The 20930-nt window shown below is 53.7% G+C and overlaps 1 protein-coding gene across 3 annotated transcripts; it reads left to right on the top strand.

The window, feature by feature from the left end:
* Positions 1-4025: 4025 nt before the first annotated feature.
* Positions 4026-20830, top strand: RPS6KL1 (ribosomal protein S6 kinase like 1). Of its 3 annotated transcripts, none has more exons than XM_082451686.1 (14): positions 4037-4173; positions 4621-5469; positions 5568-5852; positions 7141-7265; positions 8222-8314; positions 13045-13251; positions 14785-14836; positions 14986-15077; positions 15226-15358; positions 16149-16736; positions 17180-17269; positions 17436-17518; positions 18911-19006; positions 19274-20830. In XM_082451686.1, exons 3-14 carry the CDS (start codon positions 5717-5719, stop codon positions 19382-19384), a joined length of 1806 nt encoding a protein of 601 aa, XP_082307812.1. In that variant the 5' UTR covers positions 4037-4173; positions 4621-5469; positions 5568-5716; the 3' UTR covers positions 19385-20830. The 3 variants fall into 3 exon arrangements, with proteins under 3 accessions (XP_082307813.1, XP_082307812.1, XP_082307814.1); XM_082451688.1 differs by having other exon boundaries at positions 4621-4688; XM_082451687.1 differs by lacking the exon at positions 4621-5469 and having other exon boundaries at positions 4026-4173.
* Positions 20831-20930: the final 100 nt, after the last annotated feature.

Genomic DNA, 20930 nt, shown 5'->3' on the forward strand with positions numbered 1-20930 from the left:
TTTCCAATCTTTAAACCTCTTCTTTTTTTTGTTTTGTCTTGTTTGTTTGTTTGTTTACATCTTTATTGGCGTATAATTGCTTTACAATGTTGTGTTAGTTTCTGCTGTACAACAAAGTGAATCAGCTCTATGCATACATATATCCCCATATCCCCTCCCTCTTGAGCCTCCCTATCCCACCCCTCTAGGTGGTCGTAAAGCACTGAGCTGATCTCCCTGTGCTATGCAGCAGCTTCCCACTAGCTATTTATTTTACATTTGGTAGTGAATATATGTCATTGCTACTCTCTCACTACCTCCCAGCTTCCCCTTCCCCCCACCCCGTGTCCCCAAGTCAGTTCTATTCATCTGCGTCTTTATTCTCTTCTTTGTTTTTAATTTCTTATCATGTTAGTTGTAACTTCCAGTATATTGTTGACGAGTAGAGGTCTTGGCTTATTTCTGACTGCACTGGGGTATCATTCAAGATAGGTCAAGGTTTGCTGCAGTAACAAACAGTCCCAAAATCTAGTGGCTCAACACAATCAAAATTTATTTCTCACTTATACCTCATATTCAACACAAGTCATGGATCTGGGAGGGGTTCCTTATTGTTATTTCTCAGAGACTCAGGCTGATGGAGGCTAAGCACATGGACGTGTGCTTCCACAATCACTACGGCAGGAGGAATTATGTACTGGCTTTTGAAGCTTCCACCCTGAAGTAACTGCTGTTCTGTCCACTAACATTTCAAAGCAAGTCCCATGGCCAAGCCTAACTTCCAAAGGGGAAGGGAAGTGTGATCCTTCCATATGCCAGAAGAACAGCTGGACTGTGGGAATGCTTCTCATGCTCCACCGTTACACATGGTGTTTGCTCTAAGTTTCTGGTAGATAACCCTTTATCAAGTTTAGAAGTAAGTGCGTGAGTTTGTTTAGAACTTGTTAAGTAAAGAGTTTGTCCTTATCATGAATGAGTGTTAAATTTTATCAACTGTTTTTATGTCATCTGTTTGATGTGTAAATGTTGTTTTTCTCCCTTAATTTGTTAAGGCATTTATATATGCTGTTTCTTTACCCAGAACATTCTCTTCCACTGTCCTCTTCAAACAGTTTTCCTGGTTAATTCTCATTCTTTAGAGCTCATTCACTCATCCAGCCAATACTGACTGAGCAATGCTATGTGCCAGATGTTGTTCTAGGCACTTGGGATACATCTGGGATACATCTGGGATACAAAGCAGATAAAGGCCTTGCCCATGTGGATCTTACACCGGCGGGAGGAAAGAAAAGAAACGTATAAAATAAATAAGTAAACTAGATAGCATGCCAATAGTCTTGAGTACAACAGAAAAGAAGCAGAGCAGGGCAAGGGAGAAATGGAGATGTTGGGAGGGTGTAGTCAGAGTAGGTCTTTCAAGACATCAGGGCAACGACTCAAAGCAGGGGCAGAGTTTACTAGGTAGGTATCCAAAAGCGGACTGTTCCAGGCAGAGGGCAGCAGTGGGGCAAAGGCTCTGGGGTGGGAATTGCCATGTGGGTTTTAGAAGCAGTGAGAATGTTCCAGGACTGAAGCTGAGTGAGTGAAACTGGTAAGGGATGAAGCTGGAGAAATAGTGGAGGAGGGTGACCGTGAGGGCCTTAGAGGTCATAGCAGGGCCTTTGAGTTTTTCTTGGACTAAGATGGGAGCCCTTGCAGACTTTTGAACAGAAGAAGAACAGAATCTGACTGCGCTTTGAAAGGATCCCCCTGATGCAGTGGTGAGAGCCACCTTTAGGGTGGCAAGGGTAGAAACAGGAAGACAGGAGGAATCACCTACAATAAATCAGGTATGAGATGAAGATGCTCCTACAAGAGTCACAGCAGTGGAGGTGGTGAGAAGTGCTGAGATTCTGGATACATTCTGAAGGAAAAACCATGATGATATTCTAATGGATTAGATGTGGAGTGTGAGAAAATAAGAGAAGCCAGGATGGCTCCAAAATTTTGGCCTGAGCAATGGGAAGGATGGAGCTGGAAGAGTGGAAGAGGTTTTAGGTGGAGAAGGTTTCAGGTGGGGGAGGATCAAGAGTTCAGTTTTTTTTTCTTTTTCATTATGATAATTTTTTGATTGAGATAAAATTCACATATCATAAAATTCACCTCTTTAAAATGTGACTTCGATGGTTCTTAGAATATTCATGAGTTGTGCAACCATCACACTATCTAATTCCAGAACATTTGTTAACCCCTCAAAAGAAACACATACCCATTATCCACTCTCCACCTGCCCCCAGACATCTACTTTCTGTCTCTATGAATTTGCCTATTTTGGAAATTATATATAGATGGAATCATACAGTATGTAGCCTTTTGTGTCTGACTTCTTTCATTCAACATAATTTTTCCAAGGTTCTGGACTCTTTGAATTTGAGGTGTTTTATTAGACTATTAAATATTTAAGTCTGGTAGAGAGGTGAGAGCTAAGGGATATAGAAAATATAAGATATCTCTAAATAGATATACAGAATCATCAATATATGGAAGAATACTACTTAAAATCATGAGACTAGGTGCAATCCCTCATCAAGTGAGTAAGGACAGAGAGAAGGAAGATGCCCAAAACTGGGACACTCAAACATCTGGAAGAGAAGAAGCCATCACAGGGGACAGATAAGGGGCTGCTGGTGAGAGGGAGGCAACAGAGAGTATGGGTCCTGGAAGCCTGGGGAGAAAGTACATGGACAGAAGGCTGTGATCACCTGGGTCAGATGCTCCTAAGAGGTCAAGTAAGATGAGGACTAAGAAATGACCATTGGGTTTAGCAACCAGGAGGTCATGGAGCTCCTGGTTGACCAAGAGCTATTTCAGAGCGATGTCAGGGAAGAAAGCCTCATCAGAGCGGGTTCAAGAAAGAGTGGGAGAAGAGAAACTGGAGACAGTAGAGACATCTCTTTTGAGGAGTTTTGCTGCAAACCTGGGGTGGTAGATAGGGGAGAAGTGAGGCCAAGAGTGTTTTTTGTTTTGTTTTCAAGATGGGAGAATCAGCATGATGTTTGTTTCAGATAGGAATGAACGATGCAGTAGGAGCCAAAAATTAATGATGTAGGAGAGAAAGGGGAGAATTGCCGGAAGGGGTTCCTTGAGTAGGTGACGGGACAAGGTTGATCCCAAGGGGAAGGTTGGCCTTTGATGGGGCTCAGACAGGTCATCTATTGAAAGAGATGGGGAGACGGTATGTGGGTGCAGACCTGGACAGCAGGCAGATAGCAGGCAGGGTAGGAGTCTATGTTCCTAAATTTTCAGGGGATGGAAGAAGCATGGTCTTTGGCTGAGTGAGGGGGAGGAGGTGTTGGGAATTAGAAGGGACTGGAATGATAAGGTATCTAGAAGAGAGCAAGTGCACTAGGGAAGAATAGCGTGAGTCCAGGCAGCATTCGGTGCAGGTGAGGTCTGTGTGCCCAGTTCAGATATCACCTCCTCCCGAAAGTCTTCTCACCCCCAGACTAGGTCACTCCCCTTGCTGTCTCATGGCCCCTGTGATGCTTCTCTCTCACAACTCTGATCACAACTGGAATGAAGTATCAACTGTATTCTTTAGTTCTTTAATCCGTGTATCCCTCCCTAGACTGTAAACCCCATGAAGACGTGAGCAGAGACTGTCCTCTCCGTCGCGGTATCTTGGCATCTAGCTCCTCCCACACAGTAGTCTCTCAATACATAATATTTAAATAGTTGAATAAATGAATGAAGTAATGGATGAGAAAAGTCCTGGAAGCTGCATGTGTGCCTTTAGTCGGCCTAGATTTCTGAAGCACCTCCTTCCGCATCCCTGAGAGATTCTGGACCTCCTCTCTCCGCAGCTTTTACCCCCACCCCAACTCCCTTACCCGCCCCCTCCCCCCTCCCCCCTCTCCCCTCTCCCCTCTCCCCTCTCCCCTCTCCCCTCTCCCCTCCCCCAGCGCTCCGCTTTGCGGGCGCTTCTGCTTTAAGGGCCCCGCAGAAGTCGAGCCAGGCGCTGATTGGTGGTTTATTCTAACGGATAGAGGATGAGCTCATCTGCAACCAATGACCGAGCTGCATCCGGCCAGACCCCTGCACCTGGGTGGAGGGCTGAAAGCAGCCGCCCACGGTGCAAGGTCCCCCGCGGGGGCGAAGGGGCAGTGGCGGCAGGGCTGGGTCTGGCCGCGAGGACCGAGCTCCTGGCTCGGGCAGGTACGGTGTTTGCCCGGCTCCTCCTCCATCCCCCCTCCCCCAGGAGAGGATGCCCCTCTTCTCACTCCTCCAGCCCGCCTTCCTCGGCGACCCCCGAGGAGCGGTGCACCTTGCGTGCCGGGGACTCGAGGGTTGGACGCGCCGCTTTCTGGGTCCAGGCGCGCCTATGCGGTTCTGCCCGGAAGGACCCGGCCTGGCGTGTGGCCCCGGAAGCCGGGCCCTGACACAGAGCAGCCCGCCCTGTCTGCCTTGGTGCCTCTGAGCACAGGACTCAGAGCGGCACGTCCCTGGTGACTGGGCCGAGTGGGGAGGGTGCGGCTTCCCTTCCCCCCTCCCTCCACCTCCTGGCCGCATCCTGGCCAGGGTTCAGCTCCCCGCTGGCTTCACGATGTGGGTTTTCCTCCCCGCCCCACTCCCCATCCTGTTCTCTCCTCCCTCTCTCCACAGAGGCAGAAATGACCTGGAGCTGGCAATTTGGGCCCTGCCCCTTCCCAATGGGGCCTGAGAGAGTGAAGGTGCAGAGGCTGCAGTGAGGGGCAAAGGCAGCTCTGCTGGCCTCTCTCTGAGCCCTTTCCTTTCCTGAAGACACTGCTCTTACCCCTGTGGCCACTTGTATCACACACTGCTCAGGGAGGGGCTGCTGTACAGTCCTTGGCGGCCACGTGGCCTCCTGGCCTTCTCCGAGACAGAGCCAGGAGGCCAGAGGCATCCCCTCCTCGGGCTGGTTGGGCTCTGACCTCATTCCTCTAACTCCACCCAGAGTGGCACTGAATCTGCTACTCAGTCATTTCATTTGCCCGCAGGCTTTAAGGCCAAGCCCTGTGCCCAGCTCTCTGCCTGGCTCCTTGGGGGTCCTCACTCCCTGGCCACACTGACCTCAGGACCTAGAGAAATGAAATAAAGCATCCTGTTCGAGGAGGTGCCATGGAGCCGAACCTTGAAGGATAAATGAGATTCCCATGGGAGGAGCAGGGAGGGGAGAACAGGCAGGATGGAGGGAACAGTATAAGGAATGGCCTTTGGGCCCCGGGCCCTGGCTTCAGCCTCAGAGTGTGTGACCTCCATGTTTAATGTGTATAGAGGCCCTTTGCAGGCATATCCTCAGCTCTCTCCAGTGCTCAACACATAGTAAGTGCTCAAGAAATACTTGTTGAACTGAATTTGAATTGAAAACCAAAAACCCAGAGCCCAAAGCATGTTATTATGTTATTATTCTGTTATTACCACCACTTAGGAAAGATCTGGCTCAGTGAGGGATATTACCCACATTAGCTCTGATCCCTCCAGCCCTTGGACGTGAGTATTAGTCTTCCCAATACTCAGTAGAGGAAACCAGGGTGCAGATGGGGTGTTACTCCCAGCTGGATTCTCCCTAATGCCTCTGCTCATTCCAGGTCCCTGCTCCAGGGCAGCCATGAGCCTGGTGGCCTGTGAGTGTCCCCCTGGCCCTGGCCTGGACCCCGAGCGCTGCTCATGAGTGCGGTCCCAGACCCTAGTGTACCTGGAGCAGATTCGCAACCGGGTCACTCCGGGGGCACCTGACATGACCAAGCGCGACTACCTGGTGGATGCAGCCACACAGATCCGGCTGGCCCTGGAGCGTGACGTCAGTGAGGACTACGAGGCAGCCTTCAACCACTACCAGAATGGCGTGGACGTTCTGCTCCGAGGCGTAAATGGTGAGGCTGGGGCTGGGCAGGGACGGAGGCCCGTGGTGAAGGGCTCATCCCGCCATCTGTCCATCTGAGCTGGGTGAGCAGGGCTCTCTGTGTGGGCCCTGCAGGGCCTCTGCAAAGGACAATAATAACAGCTCTCATTTATCGAACGGTTCCTATACACCAGGTGCTGGTCTAAGGGCTTTACCTGTATCAACTCATTTCCCATTCACAGTAATACAAACCACTGTATATGTTCTTGCCTGTACTTCCAAATATATAAGAATGATTTTTATTCCTGTTTTCCAGATGAGGAAACTGAGACACAGGGCAGTTAAATAGCTTGCTTAAGACTCCACAGCTCTCAAGTGGCAAAGCTGGGGTTTGAACAGTGTGGGCTCCAGAGGCTGTGCGCTTGGCTCACTAAGCTTGCCTGCCCCTGGAGCTGGGCTGGGGTCCCGCCCTCTGTGGGCTTGCATTCTAACGGGCAGAGATTGATGAGCTGATGATGGACTATTGTAGTCCCAGGTGGCAAGAACAATGAGGAGGAAGTGAAGGGAGGGAAGAGGGAAACTGAGGCCAGACTAGGCTGGCATAGGGCATTTTCTAGAAGTCAAAACCCTAAACTGAGTACTGAAGAATGGTGGGCATGTTGTCCAGTTGAAGGGCTGGGTGGGGCTCCAGAGAGAGAACCGCACAGGCCTGGAGGTGAGAGGGGAGGCCTGTTCAGGGAAAAGGGAGGCATTTCCAGGTAGGGAGAGAGGCTGGCCCTGAGGCCACTTGGAGACCCCTGAGGGCCTTGGTGGCCAGGCCGGGGGTAGGAGTCAGGCCCCAATTCACGCTTCCTACCCTCCCGCCGAAGAGACCTCTCAACACCTGGGCCTCATGCTTGTCCAGTGACTTTCTGTACCCTCCAGTCCTGATCCCCATTCTGGCCTCTTTCACACTGGGCATCAGAGATAGAGGAACGTGTGTTCTCTGGGGGCTTCTGTCTCCTACTCTGAAAAACAGACATGGAAATCCACACTCCGTCCCTTCCCAGGGTGTGATGGTGGCCAGCGAGGTAGTAGGTGCCAAATGTAAAGTGCTGTAGGCTGAGTGGCAACTGTGGTTCCCAACCTCTCCTGCCACCATCCCTCCTCCTCCTCCCCTGCTCTTCTCCCATCCAGAGGAGGACCCAAGAACAGATGTGGGGTCAGAATCCACTGACCAGCATCAGAAATAGGCACTACCTCCTATGGAGGGCAGAGGGTGGGCAATGGGAGCCCAAACCCCAGCGTCCTCCCAAGGAGAGGACCCCTTCTCCCCACAGTCGACCCCAACAAGGAGAGATGTGAGGCTGTAAAGCTGAAAATTACCAAGTACCTGCGGCGGGCAGAGGAGATCTTTAATTGCCACCTGCAGAGGACGCTGGGCAGTGGAGCCAGCCCTGGCACGGTAAGGAGACCCCAAAGGCCTGAGGGCTCTGAGGGGAGAGAGCTGAGGCCCTCACCCGACAGGCCAGGGAGCTGTCGCCTGCCATCCCAGGCGGCAGGCAGACGGTGGAGAGCACAGGTCGGCTGGTGTGTGTGCCAGGGCTGCCTTCCTGCCCTCCTCCTCCTGGCTTCCTCTCTATCCCACACTCTCCATAATTCATTCATTTTCAGACGCTTAGTGAATCATCTCCAGTCCAGTCTTACGCCCTCACAGAGTACACACACACCTCCCCACCCTGACGCATGGCCCGTACACGTGCTCACCTATGTGCACACTCAGGCTCCCAGATCTCTCTGTGTTTGGCTGGGCTGCAGTGAGTATTCGGAGCAGACACAAATACCCACGTGCATATACACACACATGAATATGTGCATATATAAGTGTGCAAAAGTCCTCTCCCCATACGGCTTTTCTTGACCCAGTGGGCACTCAGAAAGGGTTGAAAATGCACGCACACTTCTCAAGCCCACAGGTGTGCACATACACACCCCTTCTAGGCTTGCTGCACCTTGTAAGCTGCTTCCCCCAAAGCAGGTGCCTGGGCCACATGCCTTGGTCTTCGAGGCGTGTTCCCCAAGATGCACATGTTCCCAGGTTATTTCCCCCCTCCCCGGGAGCATCTGCCTCCTGTGGACGGGGCTTTTGAGAGGGGGTTTCTGAAGCCCTGAGAACTCCCTGGGCCTGGGAGGAGGGCTAGGTGGGGACCGAGCTGAGAGGGTGGCCTGGCCACCCTGGACCAAGGCCAGCTTCTCTGCTCAGTCTGTCCCTGTGAGGTGGGCCCTGCCTGCACCCCGGTCCTGCCCTCTGTGGCCACTGCTCTCCTGGCAGCCGGGGCCCTGCCCACTGCCTGGTGAGAAGGCCGTGGCTGAGGAGGACTCACCCTGAGGCCGCTACGTGGCTCTCTCCTGCCTCTGCAGGGTTTTAGCAGCCTGAGGCTGCGGCCCATCCGCACACTGAGCTCTGCCCTAGAGCAGCTGAGGGGCTGCAAGGTGGTCGCGGTCATCGAGAAGGTGAGTGAGCACCGCCCGAGGTGTGGGGGGAGGTGTTGTGTATCACTGGGAGGGGCAGGTGTTGGAAAGGGGTCAGAGGGTCCAAGGGGAGGAGAGCGGCTGCGGCGGTCCCCCACCCTTCCTCCACCCCAGCCCGCACCAGTCAGCCCTGGAAAGGAAAACGTGAGGAAAAAGCAGAGGCGCGCAGCTCCTCTCCACAGCCCGCCAGCTCAGACACAGAAAGCCACTCCCTCAGCGATTCAAGACAGAAGCCACAGGGGCGCCCAGCCAGCCCGCGCTGCCCTGCCTGCCCCACTTCCACTTCCCCAGGGTTGCAGCCAGGAGTCTCCCCACCTAGCACAGCCCAGAGGTTCCAGCGGCGGGAGTGCGCTTATCTCCAGAAACCCGTTCTGCGGGCGGTCGAAGCGGGCTGGTGCCTTGTCCAGGGCCTTGGCAGCTCTGCCGTTTCTCTCCTGGCTCCTCCGGCCACCCCCCATCCTGACCCCATCTAGGATCTTTTCCCTTAATTCAGGGCAGCCAGGAAGATAGGAGCTGACAGCCAAACCTGAACCTGGGACACTCATCAGAAGGACAGACAAGTTGGGTCAAATGAGATTTGACCCAATATTTGATCGCTCTCTGCCCCAGCCCAGGGATACCTGAATATTTGCTAAAGCGTTTTTTCCCTCTAACTGGCTGTTTATCAGAATCCCCTGGGGGAGCTTCCTAAAAATACAGATGCCCGGGCCCCATCCCAAACCCACTGAGTCAGAATTTCTAGGGTTGAGCCCAGGCACCTGTAATTTAAAACACTCACGGGGGATTTGGACGGGTCTGGGAGCCCGCAGAGAAAAGGGGAGCGGTGTGTGCTCCCCGACATGCCGAGGGTGAAGTGCCGGCTGGGCTGGCACCGCGTGGCCACAGGCGAGCTCCTTTCCCTGTCTGGGCGCTGGTTTCCTCATCTGGAAGTGGGGTAAGGATCCTCCCACCCACCCCACCCCACCCAGCGTGATGTGGGAACTAAAGTGAAAGGATTCGGGGGAAAGGCCTGGCACACGCTAAAGCATCTGATACAAGTTTGATGGCCATGAAGGCGAATGACGAGAGCGTGTCGGCGAGCAGGCTTCCCATCCCGGCCTTGCTCCAGCTGCTGCTCCCAGGTCCCTGGAACAGGCCCCAGTCTGTCAGCCAAGACCCAGCCAGCTTCCATCTGCCCAGCCCTTCCCTCCCACTGCGCCGGTCCACGTGGCTCGGCCGCTCCCACGGGCAGGCCGAGGAGGTGACAGCCACCACTGTTTCCCCGTGTGAGATCCCACTGAACCAGTGGTGTTTTGGAGAGAGGGCTTCTGGGTCAAATAAGTTTTGGAAACAGTGAGTTAAAGTTACATTACTTCAGTTTTTTAAGTATAGGAAGTTTCAAGCTTTTAGGATGCAGATGTACACAGTGAATCTCCAAGAGGGAGGTCTGTGACAGAATTCCCCGAATTTGAATTTAACCCCGGACACACATGTGCAAAGCATTTTTGGAATCCCATATTCTGAGGCCTGTGCATATGAGAATTAGAAATTCAGGCCAAGCCCAGCCATTCTGTCTTGAGAGTGCCCTCTTTTCTTTCTTTTTATATACTTTCTTGGGCACTCAATTTACCTACTCCACCTCCCTCCTAAAATCCTGCTTCCTTTTTCTGAGTCATTCCCAAGCCAGGAACACCAATCTCCCCAAATTAGGAGAGTTGTTGGGGCCACTGGGCCCAGGTCCCTGCAGCCAGGCCTGGATGAGTATCACCACATTCCATACCACAGCTCTGCCCAGGCAGATCTGGGCAGGCAGGTGGGAGGGCAGTTCCAGCCTGCAGCAGCTCGCAGACTCGGGGGGAGCAGAGGGCCCCGCTCAGGAAGCCTTGAGTGCCCCCAGAAACACCCCATTGTGAGGGTTAAAGGGGTTGAGGAGCGGGGGGTCCCTCGGGGCCGAAGAGATACTGGCAGGGGTAGGGGGTGGCAGAGAACAGCAAGGAGGGTGGATCAAGGACTAGGCAGGCAGCTGGCCAGGAGAGCCAGGGTCTGCTTTTGGGAAGCCTGGGGGGCTTGGGAGACAATGCTGCCTGTTTGCTGAGCTTTGTCCAGGAGCCAGGCCCTGAGTCAGGGATGGGGAAGAAAGAGAAGACCAGCCAAGTCACTTCTGTGTTTTTGGCTCAAACACAGGGGTGTTTTTTGAATTATTGTTAGTTATCAGCATTTAAAAATTGGCAGGTTTCATAGAGAAGTCCAGATTTCCTACTTATCCTGAGAAATCAGAAGATCTGGAAATGCTGGCTCACATTCATGTCAGCTGGAGCAGAGGACGGGCTGCCCGATTTAATGGGGCACCTGCCCTCCGTCTGCCCCTTTCTCATCCTGCCCATTGCCTCACATGCCCAGCCCCTGTGGACCTTAGTGCTTGAGAACCTGCTTGAAACTTTTGGATTTGTTTGCTCCAGGAGGAGTCCTCCTGGCCTTGATACTGTGGACATTTTATTTTTTTTATTTATTTATTTTTATCAGTCATCAATTTTATACACATCACTGTATACATGTCAATCCCAATCGCCCAATTCAGCACACCACCATCCCCACCCCACCGCAGTTTTCCCCCCTTGGTGTCCATACGTTTGTTCTCTACATCTGTGTCTCAACTTCTGCCCTGCAAACTGGTTCATCTGTACCATTTTTCTAGGTTCCACATACATGCGTTAACATACGATATTTGTTTTTCTCTTTCTGACTTACTTCACTCTGTATGACAGTCTCTAGATCCATCCACGTCTCAACAAATGACTCAATTTCGTTCCTTTTTATGGCTGAGTAATATTCCATTGTATATATGTACCACACCTTCTTTATCCATTCGTCTGTCGATGGGCATTTAGGTTGCTTCCATGACCTGGCTATGGTAAATAGTGCTGCAATGAACATTGGGGTACATGTGTATTTTTGAATTACGGTTTTCTCTGGGTATATGCCCAGTAGTGGGATTGCTGGGTCATACAGTAATTCTATTTTTAGTTTTTTAAGGAACCTCCATATTGTTCTCCATAGTGGCTGTATCAATTTACATTCCCACCAACAGTGCAAGAGGGTTCCCTTTTCTCCACATCCTCTCCAGCATTTGTTGTCTGTAGATTTTCTGATGATGCCCATTCTAAGTGGTGTGAGGTGATACCTCATTGTAGTTTTGATTTGCGTTTCTCTAATAATTGATACTGTGGACATTTTAAAAGAAAGGGTTAATGTGTTTCACCAAAGCTTTCATTGTCCCCGAATCCCGAGAACTCAGTGGGTTTTATTTTTAAAAAAGAGATTTCCCTTTTTATTTTTTTAAATTTATTTATTTATTTATTTATTTACTTATGGCTGCATTGAGTCTTCGTTGCTGTGCGCAGGCTTCTCATTGTGGTGGCTTCTCGTGTTGCGGAGCACGGGCTCTAGGCACGCAGGCTTCAGTAGATGTGGCTCGAAGGCTCTAGGGCTCAGGCTCGGTAGTTGTGGCGCACAAGCTTAGTTGCTCCGCGGCATGTGGGATCTTCCCGGACCAGGGCTCAAACCCGTGTCCCTTGCATTGGCAGGTGGATTCTTAACCACTGCTCCACCAGGGAAGCCCGAGATTTCCCTTTTTAAAAAGATGAGGGCAGGCACCCTTCACCAGAACTGCCTTCCACCTTCCTGATAGCAATACTCACCTGACATTCGTTAAGGCCCATTCTAGTTTGCCAAGCTGTTGCATTAAACCCGCTCGGTCACCCTGGGGAGAAAAAGGGTTATACTGTGCAGTCCGATACAGTAGTCACCAGCCACATAAGACTATTTTAATAAAAATTAATTAAAATTAAGTATTCTATTTCTCAGTGGCACCAGCCACCTTTCAAGGGCTTGATAGCCACATGTGGCTAATGGCTTCTAATGGACAGTGCAGATATATAATATTTCCATCATGGCAGAAAGTCCTACTGGACAGTGCTGCATTTTTTTAAAGGTATTTATGTATTTATTTATTTTGGCTGTGCCAGGTCTTAGTTGCGGCATGTGGACTTCTTAGTTGTGGCATGTGCGACCTTTTAGTTGTGGCATGTGGACTCTTAGTTGTGGGATCTAGTTCCCCGACCAGGGATCGAACCCAGGCCCCCTGCCTTGGGAGCACCGAGTCTTTCTTACCCATTGGACCACCAGGGAAGTCCCTGGACAGTGCTGCATTTTAATCATTGTCTTACAGAGAATGTAACTGAGGTTCATAGAGGTCAAGGGACAAACTAGTGCTCTATAGCACAGAGCAAAAGAGGAAGGGGATTTTTTTATTTGCTTGGTTTAATGGGAAAATGCTCCCTTTTCTACCCTTTTGAAATATCATGAAAGAGAAAGGAGTTTACAACAGAAAAGAAAAAAAAAATCCCCACCATCCTATCTAATTCCAAGATAATCACTGTTCATGGTTTGGTCTAATTCTTTCTTGATAGATGTGTGTGTATATATATATTTTTTTTTCTTCTCTTTTTTAACACACTTGTTTCAATGTACTGACCAAGTTTTATTTCTGGCCTCCCCGACCTTCACTGCTGTTTTTTTGTACCCTGTAAACGAGAAGACTTGCCCAAGACAAGACAAGGTGGAGGGGAATCCCACTTGGCAAGTGGCAGTGGGGAATTATCCGGGGTGTCAGCACTTGTGGGAAACTGTATTATCCTAAATGACCCCAGAGTTCTCTTTCTTTCTTTTTCAAGCTTTGCGTAAATTTGGCCAAGGAGCCGGGACTAGGCTGGACTCCGTCTCTGGCTGTTGGAGGAGAGACCTCTAGTGGTCAGAAGGGATGCCTCACTCCTGCTGCCCCTGTGCTCAGAGGCCAACACCTTCATCTCACTGACGATGGGGAAACTGAGGCCCAGAGGGGAAGGCACGCGCCAGGTCACCTGGCTGTGCCCCTATTTGCAGTTATGTCTCCAGGGCTCCGGGATCAGCCTGTCTGGATTCACATCTTGGCTCTACCACTTTTTAGCAGGGGGACCGTAGGCAACATAACCTCTCTGAACCTCAATTTCTTCATCAGTAAAATGAGTCACTAGTAATGCTCACCTGGTAGCGCTGGAGAATAAAACTAAATGACCTAGATAAAGCCCTTAGTACAGAGTAAATGCTGTATAGCCAGCGTGGGGTTTCCCTGTGATGATATTAATAATCGTCACTATAGACTATTGAGAGCATGTTATGTGGCAGGCACAGGCTGCTGCTGTACTTGAGTTGCTTGCTTTAATAGAATCCCCCTAATGGCCTTCTGAAGGAGGTACTGCTATGACCCATTTTGCAGTGAAGAAGACCAAGGTTCACAGAGGCCATGTGACTTGGCAAATGTGGTAACTGACATTCCCACCGCCTTTACATTCTCCAAGGGCCTTCCCATTGGTGGCGTCAACAAACCAGTGATAAGGGAGGATGGGCATTTGTAATTCCTGTTTGGTAGATGAGAAGATCAATTCGCTCACCCAAGATCTGAACCCCAATCCTAGGCTGCAGCCTTCGTCACTGCCCAGTGGCCTGGCCTCAGGGCCTGGTTCCCATGTGCCACTACAGGGATCGTGTGCAGGGCAGGCTGACGGCTAAGAAGTCACAACACCAGGGTGCTGGTCTTGCCCCCCACATGCCCCTCATCTGGGCCGAATCTTCCGCCTTCCTCCCCTGACGTGTCCTCTCCTATGGCTGGGGTCCACCCCTGCCCACCATGGAGATGAGTCTAGGGCCCAACTCCAATCAAGGCTCTGCCCAGCAATTGGCAGACCACTGCCTCCAAGCAACACCAACAGGAGAAGGAGTGGGCTGCCCTCCAAAGATAGCCTCCAGAAAGAGAGACCATTTAAAAGAAGGGGCTGGGGGGCAGGGGATGAGACCTGAAGGAGCATGCCAAGACCACATGGTGTCAGGCACCACTGGGGCCACATTCTCTGAGCCTTGGCTTCTTCACCTGTAAAATAAGAGATCAGAGAAGGTGACTGGCTCTGAGGTCCCTTCCAGCCATGACACCCTCAGACCCTACAGGATGGACCACTCACCATGCATGTGGGAAGCACTGACTACCTCCCTGTCCTATGCAGGCCTCTGGGAGTACAGAGCTGGACATGTGGCCCCTGCCCTCTCGGAGCTCACAGCCCAGCGGGGAGACAGGAAATTAGACACAGTGTGATAGGGTGAGCCCAGAGAGCACTGGAGACAGATTAGGAGCACCAGCCTAACGCGAGGGTTGGGAAGGCTTCCTGGAGGAGGTGGTACCTGAGCTAAGACCTGCAGATCTAACAAGGGTGGATGAGCAGGACAGGTTCGATGTCAGTTTGGCGGTAGGGGGTACACTCTGCACTACCAAAGCCTGGCCTCCCAGCCCAGCCTTGTTGGAGGACCCTGGGAGGCTGGGGCTGGGGCCGTGGAGTCCCGGAAACTAGCATGTGCCTTGACTAGTGCCTCCTGGACCTCGGCAGGTGCAGCTGGTCCAGGACCCAGCGACTGGAGGGACCTTCGTGGTGAAGGCAGGTGCCGCCCAACCCCCTGCCATTCTGTATTCCCCTTTGGACTTTCTCAGAGCTCTTGGAAACCCCTACCCCCTGGGGAACCTCTACCCAGAAGCTGTATTGGAAACCCACACTCCCTCCAAATCCAACAGCTGTTTGTTCTGCCCCCAGCATGCACCCTGCCTCCCAGAAATGCGCACGTGCGCACGCATACACACACCACCTCATCCTTGGACCAGAGACGGGAGGGCCTGCCTTCCAAGGTGGAAAGAGGGTTGAGAGTCAGGTTAGGAACTGGGGGGAGGCAGCTGCTCTCCAGTGTGGCTCCCACCCTTCATCTGGTTGCCCCTGAAGACCAGAGCAGCCTCTGGCTGGTCCCCAGCTGATCTGCCTGCTCTGCTCCCTCCCCAGAGCCTGTCCAGGTGCCACGCGGTGAGCCGGGAGCGGCTGACCATCATCCCACACGGCGTCCCCTACATGACCAAGCTGCTGCGGTATTTTGTGAGCGAGGACTCCATCTTCCTGCACCTGGAGCATGTGCAAGGTGAGGGGGCCCTGTCAGCTCCTCAGGCCTTTGGGATGTCGTCCTGTCTCATCCTCTTAAACTGCCGAACCCAGATGCCCAGCACAGACCAGGGGACCCAGCCTTCCTGGAGGATGATGGCTGCTGGGGGCTTCTGTGTGGTGCCAGGGGGGCAGGGGACGTCCTGGGAGGATGTTCACATCTTGGGTGGGTGAGAGGGCATTTATGCAGATGTCCCCTTTGTCACCCTCTCCTCCAGTCTTGGCTCTTTTCACTTTTCTAGTCTGTGCCCACCCCTCGGAGTAGCCCCATGGGGTGATGGTGCTGAAGCTGTAAGGACAGGAACTGGGTCACGTAGCAGATATTTATTGATCAGCTATGATTTTTTTTAAATGAGGTACACATCTCTGGGTCATGACATACAGTCATCGCAGGTCCTTGCCTGGCCTTGTTTTTATTTTACTTACTTAAACTTCATTACACTTTTCTCCCTTAAAAAAAAATTATAATACATTGAACACTGGCGAACCCACCACCTAGACCAAGGACATTAAGAATAATTTACATCTCCTTAGGGGTTAAGCACCTATTTTGTGCCAGGTTGTGAGGCTGGGGCCGCTTTAGGTGGGTGGAGAGGAGGGGAGAGGGCATCCTAGGCTGAGGGAGGGGAGGGAGCAGAGGTGAGGACCTGGAAGGCAAAGGGTCCGTGCCCAAGATGGGGGGCGGGGGGTGGCAGGAGTGGGACAGGGACCTGGGCTCCACGCTCTTTCACTCCCCATCCCCATGCTTGCTGCACCCTCTGCACGCCCAGGAGGCACTCTGTGGTCCCACCTGCTCTCCCAGCCGTGCCTCCAACAGTCTGGGACTAGGTCTGGCTCCAGCCTGGAGAGGATGAAGGCTCAGCTCAACTCCCGCCTCAGCCTCGGGATCCCAGCTCACCTCCCGCCTGGCCACACCTGCCTGCAGGACGGAATCCCCCTGGAGCCTCCCCGGACTTCTCAGAGCCTTACCCCGGCCAGGGGGGCCGCAGCCATCAGACCCCAGAGAGAGGCTGAAGGTGAACCCTCAGCCGGGACCAGCCCTTCCTGCTCCTGGGACCTTCCAAAGGCCCCAGGTGGCCACCTGCACCACCAAGCCAGGCGGGGGCCCGGCCAGGGCTCTGATCCGGGGCCCCCTCGGGGGTTCCCTTGGGTTCACGCAGGGGCCGGCCGGGTGCTGGGGGGCTGTGGCCGAGGCAGAGGTCAGAGCCGCCCCTCAACCGGTGGGGCCGCCTGGAGTGTGAGGGAGGAGCAGGTGAGGCAGTGGGCGGCCGAGATGCTGGTGGCCCTGGAGGCGCTGCACGAGCAGGGGGTGCTGTGCCGGGACCTCAATCCCCGGAACCTGCTCCTGGACCAGGCAGGTAGGAGCCCTGGGCCCAGGGGGAGAAGAGTGGGCCCTCACCCTACCCCACCCCTCCGGCGGGAGGCCCCCGAAGCCTCAAGACACAGAAGGAAATTTCCCCAAAGTCAGGAGGATGCAGAGGTTATCTGCTTCTTCCCTTGCCTCCCCTCCCCGGCCTTTTCAGGAAGGACTCTGCTGAGCCTGGTTGGCCAGGGTTGAGCTTGAGAAACAAACCCTTTCCCTCGATGAGCTCAGGGCAAGGCTCCCGTGAAGACCAGGTTGTTTCGGGGCCTCGGGGGGGGCCGGGCCCCTAGGGAGCTTCTGCCCAGCACAGCCACTGGCCCCTGCCTTGTGGCTGTTGGGAGAAGCGCTGGAGTCCCCCGCCTCACGCCTGCCGCTCCAAGATGACTAATAGCAATTTTTGTCCCCTTTTATTCCTCCCTGCATGCACTGCATGACAAGGCCACATCCGGCTCACGTATTTTGGCCAGTGGTCAGAGGTGGAGCCCCAGTGCTGCAGGGAGGCTTTGGACAGACTCTACAGCGCCCCAGGCAAGAAGGGAAGGGGTAGGGGGTAGCCCTAGGGTGTCTTTATGTGGGTTGAGCCAGGGGACTGAGGATGACAGAGGGAACTGGGGCATCTGGGTAGGGTGAGTGGAGGGGAGACCCGCCTCCTTGGGCGGGCGAGGCTGAGACACGTATGTTCTTGTTCCCTCAGAGGTGGGTGGGATTTCTGAGCTGACCGAAGCCTGCGACTGGTGGAGCTTTGGGTCTCTGCTGTATGAACTGCTGACGGGAACGGTGAGCGGTGTGTGGGCAGCCTGTGGGGCCCGGTGGCTGTCACTGAATGTAGGAGGGGCTGCGGTTAGTCCAGCCAGTCGGTGTTGGGGCAGAGCCTGCCGGGGTCCCCGAGACCTGGCCGTCGGGCCCAGTGTTCTGCCAGCACAGCTCCCGCCTCCACCGCCGAGGCCATGAGAGACCAAGGAAGCCACTCCCACCCAGGCCATGGCCACACTTTGCACCGCTGCCAGATGAGTGGCTATAGCTAGGGAGACTGTCAACTCAGTGGGAGTTGAGTCAGGATGATCAGGGAAGGTTTCTGGAAGAGAGCGCCCGGGCCTGGATCTGGAGGGAGGGTGGAGCTTGACACAGCCCTTTTACTTAGAAGGCCATTGGATCATCCCCCAAGCCTCCTCTCCCCGCTGCTCACTCCCCACATCCACACCCTTCAGAGCTATAACCCCCAGACTTTGGCTGGAAAACCAGAGAGAGGGCCTCCTTCATCCCAGGCTGGCAGCTGCCCTGTCCAGCCTGGATCAACCCAGAGCTTAAAGTTCCCCTGGCAAGCACCCTTGCTCAGGATGGTGGCCTCCGCCCCCCATCCTCCCTCGTGAGCTGAACGCCACACCTGGGGCTGGTTAGGTCAGGCAGCAGGGAGAGGCCAAACTGCATTTGAGCAGGAAATGCCCGAGTGGATGCAGTGTGACCGGAAGTCCGGATCTGACCGGTCCCTCCTGGCTCCCTCCTGGTTTGGTCCTGTAGCCAGGGCCTTTGAGAGCCCTGGCTGCACACAGCCCCACAGAGTGGTTCTCTCCTCTTGGCCTCCCACCACCTCTCCAGATCAGGGCTCCTGGCCTTCCTCCTGGTCGCTTCTTGCCTCTCTTCCTGACCTCCAGACAGACCTCTCTGCTCCCCCCAGCTGCACCCTTCTGGAGCACAGAGAGGCCCTGCCTTCTTCCCTCGCCACAGCCCTGCCTTGGCCCTGACAGTAGCATGCCATGTCAAATGAGTCGCCCATGGAAATTTTTTTTCTGTAAGGAGACAAGTTTCGGTGCTATTCCTGATAGAGTGCCTGCCCTGATTGCAACCCAAGACCGATGTTTCTAGCAAGCTTGGAGCCAGAGGGACCTGGGTTCAAACCCTGAACTCAGCACAAATCCCTTGACCTCTCTGAGCCTGCTTCTTGTCTTTAAAATGGGGGTACTAATACTTACTCTGAAGGTTGTCGTGGAAATTACGGATAATGGGTCTCAGGCATCTTCCACAGCCTGACACGCGGTAGATGCAAAGCAAAAGGCAACGATCTGCATCATCATCATCCCCGTGAGATGTGACACAGGGGGAAAAAATAAAATCCTGGCCGCCACTGGAGCGTACAGACTCTCCTGGGGTCGCCCCCGTGTGTCTTCCCAGGCGCTGTCCCAGAGCCACCCCTCAGGAATCCAACCCCACACACAGCTCCAGCTGCCCGAGTGGCTCAGTCGCCCCGCAGCCTCCCTGCTGACTGAGGTGAGGTGCGGCCGGCCCGGAGGAGGCGGCTTCTTTGGCCTGAGGGTGGACAGAAGGGAGGACAGAGCCGTGTGTGAACAAGCCGCCCAGTGTATTAGGTGTCTGATGTGGGTGCAGGAGGTTAATGGGGACAACAAATTTCTATATGTTGGTGGCCAAACACCAGTGTCCCCCCCAGGGTAACCCTGGGGGTTCTGTGGGCCGGGCTGGCAGGGAGCAGAGGGGCTGGGAAGGCCTGCCCAGTGCTGACTGGGCCTTTCTCCACAGCTGCTGCAGTTTGATCCCGCCGGGCGACTGGGCGCTGGAGGAGGCGGTGTCAACAAACTCAAGTCCCACCCCTTTTTCAGTACCATCCAGTGGAGCAAACTGGTGGGGTAACCGGAGGGGGTGGAGTAGGCGATGGAAACAGCTGGACTGGTCTGGATCTCCTCTCTTCTCTTTGCCTGCCACCCAGAGCTGGCCCTTCTAATCAGCAGCTCTCGGGCAAAGAATGAAAGGCAGCTTGCCTTTCCTGGTCAGGCCCCTCCCTTGGGCCTCAGAAGTCTCTTCACTGACCAGGAAGGGCCTACGGAGTCCCCCAGCCACGTCCTGGAGAAACCCTTCCTAGACGGTGCTGAGCGGGAGGGAAAGAGAGATCTCAGCCTGTTAGGCAGCTTGAACCCCTCCACCCATCAGTCAACAGTCACCGGCTGAGTGCACACCCTGTACTTGAACTTGGACCTACCATGTTAAAAGGTGCCTTCCTTTGCATTAGCTCTGAGCTACTGACCACCTGCTGAGCCGTGAAATTTTGTGACTCATTATCTGCCATGTGCCCCACTCGGAATGTCTCTGGAGACTCATCTCAGGATACTAGTCCCAAACCAGGACTGCCCTGGCTGGTCATCTTAACCATGCAACTAGTGGGCCTCTTCCACCAGAGGCTACTTTTGCAGGGGGTCGGGAGGCTGGGGAAGCAGGGAAGAAGTCTGTAGTGGGCACGGGGTGGGGTGAGGGAATGGGACAGGACAACCCCTTCCCCCCTCCTGACCGTGCCCCTTATCTTGTGATTACAGACTTTGGAGAGCAAAAGGAAAGGAGGGGAGGAAAATAAGGATAAAGAGGAATGAGGGGAGAGAGGAAGGCACAGCTCTGCCACTTAGAGAAATTTTGGAAACAGAGCTCCCTTCCCTGGCTAGCCCACCCATGTGGAGAGAAAGGAAAACCTGCCCCATGGGTCTGAGGGGAGACCGCCATTCAGTCTCCAGGCTGAAGCCACTTGAAGAAAAGTTGTACCCACGAGGACTCCCTTCTCGGACGTTCGTCGTGTTTACCATTTTGCATTTTAGTCTTGAGGGTCCACTCAATCCACTGCCCACTGTGACTTCATCTCCTTTTGAAATGAAACCACAAAACACATGGAATGATTGCCTAAGCTTTTAGCTGGAAGCAAAATGTTTCTGGTCTCGGCAGAACTGGGGTAAGTAGTTATCCCCAAAGACAATTCCCTGCCCAGATTTGGGGGCCTTCTTCCTCTCAGGACTCACCCTGTCACTGGGGTGTGGCATCTAAGACAAACTTCCACAGATCTCCGCCAACTCCTTCCCGCCTGCGTCTCCGACACCACCAGGTGGCGCCTCTGACACCACCCTCCAGTCTGGCTGTGAAGGCCCAGCTCTAACTCTGGGGCTGGGGACCTGTTGTGGGGATGGCACGACGCTCCTCAGGCCCCCTGGACGCGTCTGGGGGACATGGGAGGTGCAGCCTTTGGAAGGTCCTGGCTCTCCCCGGGGCTTGCCCACGTCCCTCCACTCCGACTCCAATAAAGCCTGCTGTTGCCTCTGGTGTCCTTGCCTCATTAACGCAATGAGAGGGGATGGGGAGATGGGAGGGTTCCTCCAGAGCAAGCTCCATGATAACCAAGAGTGTGCTTGGATCCTGCTAG

This window comes from Balaenoptera physalus (assembly GCF_965194825.1).
Source record: "Balaenoptera physalus genome assembly, chromosome: 2".
In the NCBI taxonomy this organism is placed as follows: Eukaryota; Metazoa; Chordata; class Mammalia; order Artiodactyla; family Balaenopteridae; genus Balaenoptera; species Balaenoptera physalus.